Raw genomic sequence first — 11,333 nt, 5'->3', positions numbered from 1 at the left:
CGAGCCAGGGGGTCCCGTTTGCGTTTGTGGATTTGGGCCCAACCAAAGACGTCCACGGCCCAATAAAATTTTATAAGTATTTAAATAAATAATTTTTTTTATGAATTAAATTGTTGATTAATTTTTCTAAAATTTATTGTTAATCTAGAAAAAATAAATTCTTATTATAACCGAACATTATATTATATTTTTGCTTAGGTACCGTTCAAGAAGCATTCTATATGTTCGACGATAAACTCTAGGGACATGAAAGAAAAGTTTATCCGCCCTCGAATGTTATTTTGTATTTTATCAATTTTAAGTTGAAAGAGCGTATCTAAAAAGTGAATTTTTTTAAAAGAACGACGATTGTTCGTGAATGTTTCTACAAAAAGATCCCTGGCGAAAGCTCGAACAAAAATGAGTGCACGATATAACGCTACAAGTATTCTAAAATTCTTAAATCAGATTCTCGTAAGAAAATCATAATTTGTCACGAGCTATCACATCTGTAGTAGTCTAGCTGCAAGAGAATTTGATATCCACGAAAATAAATAATTTTTTTTTTTTTTTTGCTGAGATTAGGAGGTGGGAGACTGGGATAGGGACTGAAAATATATTTAGTCCAAAAATATTCTACGTAAATGGAAAAGCGTGGGTTAAAGATAGGTATCGTACAAATGATTGACATGCATTACCTCTCTTAAAGTAGAAAGTTTAAATAATTTTGGAAGCTACGGGCAAACGGTTACCCGAGATAAAGTAAATGAATAGAGCGAGCGACTGTCGAGGAGCAAAGACGGGGGTTTGGTGGCCTGCCCCTCTAATTGTAGCCAAGGTGAGGCCTTCTTGGTAGGTTTCAACCCAACCAGCCACTTGACGCCTTTCAAACCATGCCCTCCATTCTTCGTCGACCTTCAAATTCATTCTCTTTATACTATATCTTGTTGACGTTACCGGTATCCTTCCATCCGTGTCACCGCTGCATGCAATTCAACGAGTAGCTAAATAGTTAAAACATATGTATCATTGACCAAAAAAGTGATAGAGGAAAGATTACCTGTAAATCCAAATGCGATATCGTGCTTGGAGTAACTTGTGAATGATGGGCAAGACAGAATTAGGAGAATCAATCCAATCTTCGATCACATTGCTGCCGCCAAAGTTTAGCGACAAAATTAAGTATAACACTTATCGATCACGTCTCTAATGTTTTAATTTCGACCTCATTCTAAACCATACCTGCATGGGGTATAACGATAAGAAAGCTTGGTAACATTAGCATGGAGAGCTCTTTGAACATCCGCTCTATTGAAATACTTTTCTGCATAATTTGCTGTACATGGATCGTACCCTCTTGGTATCTTACTCCATAACTTCTAATTCAAAACCAAATGTAAGCATCAAACCGAGCATATAGCTCATCAAATAAAACATTAATTACCATTCCCAGGGTCGATAATTCAACCCTTTTCAGACTTGTAGTTATTGAACTAAAGAAAACAGGTTTGAAAGGTTTTTCGAGGGATATGAAATCTTACCAATTTTGAGAAGGTTCGAGGAGCAGCACTGACGAGTCGAAACACCGAGTCCAAAGAAGAGGAGAGGCAGGTAGGAGCATAAATATTATAGATATCAATTTTGGAATATGAAACAAGAAAGTCTCGGTAGTGATTGAGGCAAGAAAGTGTTAGGTTTTCAATATCGACCGAGAAATTGCATTCTTTGAAGATGTTGGCATGGAGCTGATCTGATATTATGGCATGACTCCATGCATATTCCACCATTCCCATTGTGTCTGTTTCATCGTTAATGGCTGCATTTCCAATCTAAATAAAATAAAATAAAATAAAATAACAGTCATATTTTATTAATTCCTAATATCAGTCATATGAAGTTACCATTATGCCCTTGAGGTTGATAATCAAGTCTTTGCTAGAATTTTTGTTTCTCTCATGAATCAGCGCAGCAAGTTGGGGAGCATAATGTCCTTCCAACAATAAATATGTCAAATAATAAATTTTATATTACATAAATTTAAATTCTTCGAGAATTTGAAATCAAATGCTCGAGAATCGAATTCAGACTATAGAGACAGAAAATCTGAAAAGAAAAATACCAGCGTAGCTCTCTCCAGCTATATAGAAATCATGGAGTTTGAAGCTCGAGAACCTTTTAAACCAGCCAATAAGAAAGGTATAAGAATCTTCGGCTGTGACTTTATCACCGAGCTTATACAAATCTGATGATTTATTGGTATAAGAGAATCCCACTCCCACCGGTGCCTCCAAAAATAACATATTTGCAGCTATTCCCAAATAAATAAATAAATAAATAATCTAAATTTTGCATGATCAATAATGGAAATTACTAATTTAAATTGAAACAAAATAATTTTACCTTTATTCCAAGAGAACGGGTTGAGTTTTAGCTTCCCATTGCTCTGAACAAGGAAGGGGCCGAGTTCTTGAGCAGCTCCATAAGCTATGGAGGAGCAACCCGGTCCTAGTAGATAAAACATTAATTATTTTTTTAAAAATGAATATTAAATTAAAAAAAAAAAAACTAACAAAATTAAAACTAAATAAGAACCTCCATTGAGCCAGAGAACAAGGGGCTTAAGAGCGACGTCGTTTTGAGCTTCAAAGAACCAGTAAAACAGAGCCTTCTCTTCGCTCGGCCGGAGTTTAATATAGCCGGCGTAATGCCGGAACTCCACCGGGGGCTGGTCCGGCAAGTCGATGACTTCGTCGGCCTCTCGTCGCCGTGAATCTCCGTCGTCCAATTCCTCTCCGCCGATCTCCGACGAGAAAACCACCGCCGTTAAGAACAGTAAAGCGAAAAACAACGGCAACAAATTCGCTGAACGAGGCATCGGCGACGAACGGCAATAATTCTGGTCTCTCTGTTTGGAATTGTAGAGAGAGAAAAAGGAGAATGAATGTGGAGAGGGAAAAGTGGAGAATTATATTATTGAAAACAAGAACATTTTGGTTGCCAATGTTTTTAACTTTTTGAATTCATTGGAAAAGCTTTTTCAATTTAATCATTCTTTTTTGTTTAATTTTGATTTTAATTCTTCAACTTTTTTAAAATTTTCTCTTTTCATCACATGAATTATTCTTTTTTAAAATAAAAAATGGTCAAAAGCGATTATTTTTATGAAACTTTATAATTAAACCCTTAATTACAATTATTTTATAAGTTAAAAAGGGGAGTTTAATCAAATTCTGAAATTACTATAATGCCCTTCTGAAGTTCAAAAGTGATTCTTACTATTTTTCCTTTTAAAAAAATTCAATAATTTCCTTCAATTTTTTTTCGGGTTATTTTGGATAAAAACTATCCGTAATTTATTTCAAAAATATCATTATAATAAGTATGTAATAACGTAAGTCCATAACTAGTAGATATTATCCACTTTGACCCGTTAGGTATCATCGTCAGCTTCACGATCTTAAGACATGTCTGTTGGGGAGAGGATTCCACACTCTTATAAGAAATGCTTCGTTCCCTTCTCCAACTGACGTGGGATCTCACAATTCACCCACTTGAGAGCCAGCATCTGGTGGCTATAATATCATTTGCAATAGCTCAAACTCACTGCTAGTAGATATTGTCCGCTTTGGCTCGTTACGTATCGCTGCTAGTCTCACAATTTTAAAATTTAGGTAACCATTGTCTTACTTGAAAATAAAATAGTTATGGAACAGACTCACCACCCGACAATTTACGAGCGAGTGGTGGGCAAAGTGTTGGTAGAAAGGAAATGAGAGAAAAGGGAGAGGGATTGTTGAGGAGCAAAAACAGGGACTTGATGGCCTGCCCCTCTCACGCTAGCCAAGGTGAGCCCTCCCTTGTAGGTCTCAACCCAACCAGCCACTTGATGCTTATGGTACCATGCCCTCCACTCTTCTTCTATTTCCAACCCTAACTTGTTTATGCTGTACCTCGTCGACGTTATTGGAACCCGTCCATCCGTGTCTCCGCTACAAAAATACGTAGAGCTCGTTCAAAATACCTTCAGATTTAAACACTTCATTCTTCCTTAAAACGGTTAGAAACTAACATAAGCAACAAAAATCCTCGACTGGTTGGTCGAGCATTCAATTAGAATCCTCGACCCAAATGCACTTGGGTGGTAGCTTTCAGCTACATGGTCCAATCTTATGATGCAACGTGTCACGATCATGTAAAAGGGATTGAGAATTAATTACCTGTAAACCCAAATACGCAAGCCAACATTGAGGAGCTTGTGAATGATAGGCAACACCGAGTCAGTTGAATCCGTCCATTGCTTAATCACACCACTGTGCACAAAAACGAACCAACATTCATACTCATACCGTTTCGAGTTTTGGGTTTTAGGTTTCGAACATGTATACTTACATACATGATCGTGATTCAAACGACATAAACAAGTATCAAGTAAACGAGCTACTTATTAGGAGAGATGGATTCATTGGTTAGGATGATTTTAATGGCAATGGCAGAAGAACACAGAAGGGAAAGCTCCAGTTCAATCACTCAACACATGCACTTATTCATTGCACACACACTTTCACTTTCTTCCCCCACCCCACAATATTTAATGCTAACACCTAGTCCAACTCTTAAAATCAATACCCATCGGGTGTTTACGAGTATCAAACTTATACCTTCTTGATTGATATGAGTATCGTTTGATATAGCAATGAGTATGTCAACTAATACGAACATAATTTTCGAACTAAAATTTATGTTTGAGGAATAGAAATACCTGCAGGGAGTATAAGGATACGATAGTGCTGTAACGTTAGCATGAAGAGCCTTTTGAACGTCGTCTCTGTTGAAGAATTTTTTTGTATAACCTTCCGTACATGGATCGTAACCCGATGGAAGTTTATGCCACAATTCCTGCAAACACAATACATATTTACTAGCAATTTTTGAAATAGATGTACGTACGCCTGTTGTTCATAAGATTCGATAATTCAATCAACCCAATTTATTAAATTGTTAGATTTTTTTTTTCAATTTTCGGTTTAAATTTTTTAAAAGTAAAAAAAATTGGTTCGGTTCCTGGGTTTACCTTTTTTTTGTCCCATCACCCCAACCAACTTGAAAATAGAGTTACAACTAACACAATCCTACTCAACCTTTTAAAAAGATTTTTAATGTTTGTAATAGATGTTAGTAATGTTGTGAGATCCCGACTGGGGAGGAGAACGAAGAATTCTTTAAGTTGTGGAAACCTTTGACTCGTTTTAAAATTTTTGAAGGGAAGACTGAAACAGAGAGGACAATATCTACTAGTGGTGGGTTTGGACTATTATAGATGCACTGTAACCCAACTCAACCAAAAGACGGAGAGTTGGGTTGGGAACTCTATTGACACTGTTCGAGTTAGTCCAAAAGATATTTTCAAAACACGTGGAGAGAATAATTCAAAACGAAAAACAAAATAGTTACAAACTAACACATGCATCATATAATCGAACAAAATGAGCTCCGAAATATCGAAACAAGGTCAAAATCTAGAGGAACTTACGTGTTTCGAAAAGATTCGAGGAGCAACACCGACGAAGCTCGAGAAAGTCGAAGAAGAAGAAGAAGAAGGAGAGAGGCAAATTGGAGCATAAATGCTATAAATATCAATATGAGAGTAAGCCAACAAGAAGGATATGAGATGATCATCACAGTGGCCTGTTGCTGTTTGGTTAACAGACTCAGAGTTGGCTTCAGGTGCAAACTGGCAGTCATTAACTATACTATGGTAAAGTTTATCAGAAATAATCCCATGGCTCCACGCGTACTCAATCATTCCCTTCGAATCCGTCTCGTCGTTGATCGCAGCATTCCCGATCTGTTTCCACCATCAATAACTCATCACGACACCACTTCGATCCATCTTAATTTCTAAATCAATAAATGAAAAAAAAAAAAAACGTTACCATAAAACCCTTGAGATTAATAAACATATCCTTCGAAGAATTCTGATTTCTCTCGTGAATCAGCTCGGCTAGCTGAGGAACATAGTGACCCGCGTAACTCTCTCCAGCTAAATAGAAATCATGGAGTTTGAAACTCGGGAATCTTTTGAACCAACCGATGAGAAAGGCGTAGGAATCTTCGGCCGTGACTTTATCACCGAGCTTATATAAATCCGATGATTTATTGGTATACGAAAATCCGACTCCGACCGGTGCCTCCAAGAATATAATATTTGCAGCTGAATAATATTTTAATATATATATATATATATATATATATATATATATCATATAATTTATTTATATTAATGAAAGTAATTTTTAAAAATTACCTTTGTTCCAAGAGAAATTATTGAGTTTTAATTGGCCATTGGTGTGAACAAGGAAGGGGCCCAGCTCTTGGGCAGCTCCATAGGCTATGGATGAGCAGCCTGGCCCTGATATTATCAATTTAAATAAAATAAAATTAAAATTAAAAAAGGGAAGGTGGGCCCAGGGAGAGAAATGGAATTTCACAATTTGGAGGGGCCGTTAGTCGACGGTAGAAGGGAATATAATATTGTCTCTTCTTTCAATAAAGTTGGATTTTTGTTGAGAACACTGACTCTCTCTTTTACCAACACAAGTCCGTTACTTGACAGACTCGTGCGCACGTTTTCCTCCTTTTAGTCTCCAAGGGCATTTTCGTCATTTCTGATTCTTTTTAAAATAAATTTGAGTTAATTATTGTTTAATTTATGGATTCTTTAAAAAAAAAAGCAAAATAATAATAATAATAAATTGTTAGGGCAAACATAATTATTATATATATATATAGGGAAAAATATGATGATTGCTATAATAAATTTAATTATTATTAAAATTAAAATGCTGAAAATTGAAATTATATAATTTTCCTATTATTTTTTTTTATCGATTTTTAATTTAAATTAAGCAATATTTTAAATTTAAATCAGAATCCAAATCGGAATCGGAAATGAAAACGAACCTCCGTTGAGCCAAAGAGCGAGGGGTTTCGGAGCGACGTCGGTTTGGTCTTGGGCTTCGAAGAACCAATAGAACAATGCCTTTTCCTCATCTTCTCGCTCTGGACGGAGTTTGACGTAGCCGGAGTAGTGGCGGAAATTTACCGGTGGCTGCCCTGGCAAGTCGGTGACTCTATCGGCTTCTCTCCGCCGCGCTTCCTCCGCCTCCAATTCCTCTAATCCTCCAATTTCTCTCCCTTCCGCCGCTGTCGCCGCCGTGAAGAGGAGGAGAATGAAGAGAGAGGAAATTCGGAAAGGAGGCATCGGAGAGAAACAGAGCGAGACTGAGAATGGGGAGAGAAATGGAGAGTGGAAAACGCCTATTTGTAGGCGCAGAGCAGCCAACCAAGATAGACACGACTCCATTTTTCACTGCCTTTTTCCTTATTTATTTTTTAATAAAAACCAACCTTCATTAATTAAAAAATATTAATAATAAATATATATATATATATATATATATATATATATATATATATATATATATATATGCACTGTGGAGCGTGTGAAGTAATAGTGAGATATTCATAAATGGTATAAAAAAAAAAAAAACCTCAAACCCGAGCATAATTCATCTGATTAAAATATATATTTTCGATTCATAAAATAAAGATATGAATCATGTTTCTATACTCGATTTTCAAAATTTTAATTTAATTCTTACCGTTTGAGTTGAGTTGAGTTTCGATTTATCTAATTTGATTTTTATTAAACTTCATAAATTACCCGTAAAATAATATTATATCTATTACCTACCCCATTATAAATCGTATAACATGTCGATATGCTAATGATGAAGTGGGTGGGGCATAATGTAAATTTTGATTAAACCAAATGGACGAATAAAAATAATAGTGATCAAACTCGGACTATGCCTAAGTGGTGTGTGTGTTTGAGTCCAATAATTAATCACATGGGTTTCTTGGTCCAAGACATACTCAATTTTAGTGACGACCTGACCGCATACCAATATGCTTTTTTCTTCTTTACTCTTTGTACATCATGCATGGCCCGCAACGTTGATGATTGTTGGAAGAGAGTCCCATGTTAGCTACGTAAGGGGATGATCATGAGTTTATAAGTAAAAAATAGTATCTCTATTAGTACGAGACATTTTGGAGAAACCAAAAGCAAAGTTACGACAGTTTATGTTCAAAGTGAACAATATCATACCATATGGAGATTCGTGATTTCTAACCCGCGATGACGACCAATATATATTAATATTTATTTATTAAATTTAAAAAAAAAATTGAAGTGAAGTGATAGGTGCCGTGAGAGTGAGGATGAGGGAGTCAAAATATTAATGGCTACATCTCTTCTTCCTAACGTAGGTCGGACAATTTTTTTATTTTTTTTAACCTTTAAATTTTTTTAACATTTTGTATGACATCTCTTCTTACACGTTTATGTTTTAAAGTTCAAGAGTATTTTTAAAATAAATTAGTCAGTAACGGTTTACTGTAAATGTATTTTAAAAACAAACTCCAAAATTTAAAAGTATTTTTATTAATTTAGCAAAAAAAAAAAAAAACGTTCTTCAACGAGAGCAAGTGTAAAAGGAAACTTATAGACTTAGCTAAAGAATTGATATTAGGGCAAACGAAATTAGGTTATCTTCCACGCCCACTCTCAATCTTCCAAATTCACTCTTCCTCTCCTCCTAACCAACTCTCATCGTGTCACGTAAAACTCTCTTTGAGATTCTCATTTACCTCACATAGATTATTCAAAAAACTCCGTAGAATTTTTTTTTTATCCGTTCTTTTAAACATGTCTGATTGGCGAAGGAACGATTGTCTTAAGAAGAGATCAACACAGTAAGTCGATTCTCCAAAACTTTTTTTTTTTTTTGGTCGAGTCATAAATAATATTTGGGTTAAGTGATTCAAACAACTAAATAATATTGGAATATTTTTTTAATTTAAGATTTACTGCCTAACCCACCTTAGAAACAATGAAAAAATCAAATACAACTAATTTTACAGAATAAGAATTATAGATGATATATATATATATTCCAAGAGTCTACTCATGCAAAGACTCTAATGTTCACAAAAATCTAACACATGGACCATCGTAAAATTTTAAAAAATAGTCTTGCAGAATTTTAAACTTGAAATTGATGTATGGGCTCACATGGGTTGACTTGGATGTCAAAGAACATAAGCGAACTTTCATTAAGGATAAATTAGTGACATCAACTTAAGCTAATTAGGTAAGTGGCTCAACTATCGGTTTGGTTGGAAGAATTGTTTCATGTATGATGACACGTGCGTAGTGGCCCTTGCACGTGTCATATGTGTGATATGTTTTGATATGTGATATTATGTTATGTTACGTTATATGATACGTCAAATTGTGCTATGGGATAAACGAAATGCCATGATTCTAAACATACAATCTAAACTATATAGAACTGTAAAAAAAACTTAGCTTTTGAATAAGGAAAGGTAGGAGCACTTAGCCTTAATGATAAGAAATCATTACGAGGGAAAGTGAAATTCAGATTACCTTGTTAATTAAATATCTTAAGGCAAAAACACTTGTTTTAGATTCAAATAACTCGACAAACAAGATTGATTATGTCAAGCTTGAATGATTCTAAACATATAATCATGAATTGCAACATCTTGTGATAATTGGAACAACATTTTCTTCGCATCTTTCTTGAAGTTTATATTGCATGATTGATACATTGGTTCATATCACAATGTTATGTATGAAATGATGTATAAGAATTATGTACGCATAATTACCAGATTTAATATGTTAGGAAAGAATGGAGGTTGTCTTGTCTTATTTTTCATGTCATGATGGAAAGTATGGGAACCTCATACATAACTGTCTGGTCACATGCATCAAAATACTTGTTCATTATGATGAGTACGAACGCATACAGTATGAGACTGATTATGTTCATCATATTTGCCATGATGTTACGACAACTGTTATTCCCTCTAGGTGTTCGGTAACAGCCTGTTAGCAAGTGCTAGCTTGACCAACAGTCTCAAGGGGTGTGTGAGCCCGCCTGGTGAGTCCACGTTCTCACGTGTGTAGAGAAGTAATATACATCCAATTTAGCCTGGACTGGAAAGCTGCATAAGAGAATGAAATGATGTTTTAAATGATAAGTCTCATCATGTTGCATGTGTTTACAGTTCACGACCCAAATAGTGAATCACTTACTGAGTATTTCTTAAAATACTCAAGTCATGTGTTACTCTTACATTTCAGGTAAAGGCAAGACACCCCTATACGGATGACGGAGGCGACGCACTAAGACCAAACAGTAACGACTTTATTATAGTTGAAAAATAGGTCGTTACATATGCTACGAAAATAAATTTGCAGACAAAAGCAAACACCACACGCCCATTTTTTCAGCTGATGTGTACCATTTCCAAGTTAAGCTCCGGCAACCTCACCGTCATCTCCTCCGGTGAATTCCCGTCCCAGAGATTAATATGGATTTAAATATATTTCTTTTTGTTACGAAGATAGAACCATAAACTTATAAGAGTTATGTCCCGAAAAGAATAGAAGTATGATGTGCATCATAACCATCTACTATGATTTAAAATTATAAGACCCTCATGCATGTTGTATGTTGGGAGTATAGGATACTTCTCCAATATATTTTGTAAGAACACGTACATCATGATATGATACACGCTCCTTTTACGTTGGTTTTTATGGCAACGCAAACGTGCGTTAGCCCGTAGTCAAACTTAGGGTCATGTATACGAGCACGCTTAGTGAGTTCATGCAAATGTACGTGAACCGTTTCTAAAAAAGTACTATGCATCCAACCTACCCACATGAAAAGATAGGTCCCACTATGAACCCTAATTGTATGAGATTGCATTTTCCGTCCCCGTGAAACAACTTAATTTGGAGAATTCGTTTGGCGCTTTCTTAATTTGGAAATTAGGTTATATTCATATTAACAAATAATTCATGAAAAACGTCTCTCTTGAATTTTATATTTTATCAAAATAAATAAATAATTAAGAAAAAAAAACGTGATTTATTACTTTAAATTAAAAAAAAAATATATGAAGCAAAGACAAGTTGGTGTCCAATTATAGCCTTGGTGAAGAAGCAACCATAATATTTTTTTTCCCTATTTTATTTATTATTTATTTTTAATTTGGTAAGAAATTCAACGTTGAAATTACGAGGAATTATTATTCCTATTTTATTATATTGTTTTTAATATTATATTAATTCTTGTATTGAAGAAGACTTATTTAATTTTAAATACATTACATAAATGATAATATATATATATATTTAATTATAATTTGGTAATTTGGCCAATTTTTATTTTTTTTTGTATATTTTAATAGGACCA

The 11,333-nt window shown here is 34.8% G+C and overlaps 1 protein-coding gene across 1 annotated transcript; it reads right to left on the bottom strand.

Annotated features, from left to right (window-relative positions):
* Positions 1 to 581: 581 nt before the first annotated feature.
* Positions 582 to 7,294, bottom strand: LOC111441695. The gene is made up of 15 exons (XM_023078782.1): positions 6,940 to 7,294; positions 6,284 to 6,388; positions 5,913 to 6,190; positions 5,510 to 5,824; positions 4,739 to 4,875; positions 4,197 to 4,289; positions 3,713 to 3,968; positions 2,572 to 2,944; positions 2,380 to 2,484; positions 2,099 to 2,287; positions 1,881 to 1,969; positions 1,521 to 1,808; positions 1,222 to 1,358; positions 1,040 to 1,132; positions 582 to 961 (listed from the first exon to the last, which is right to left on the bottom strand). The coding sequence occupies exons 1-15, from the start codon at positions 7,238 to 7,240 to the stop codon at positions 697 to 699; spliced, it is 3,024 nt and encodes a 1,007-aa protein (XP_022934550.1). The 5' UTR covers positions 7,241 to 7,294; the 3' UTR covers positions 582 to 696.
* Positions 7,295 to 11,333: the final 4,039 nt, after the last annotated feature.

Source organism: Cucurbita moschata, unplaced genomic scaffold, assembly GCF_002738365.1.
Source record: "Cucurbita moschata cultivar Rifu unplaced genomic scaffold, Cmos_1.0 Cmo_Scf00004, whole genome shotgun sequence".
NCBI lineage: Eukaryota > Viridiplantae > Streptophyta > Magnoliopsida > Cucurbitales > Cucurbitaceae > Cucurbita > Cucurbita moschata.
The sequence above is the reverse complement of the archived record's forward strand: the minus strand, read 5'-3'. Positions and strand labels throughout refer to the sequence as shown.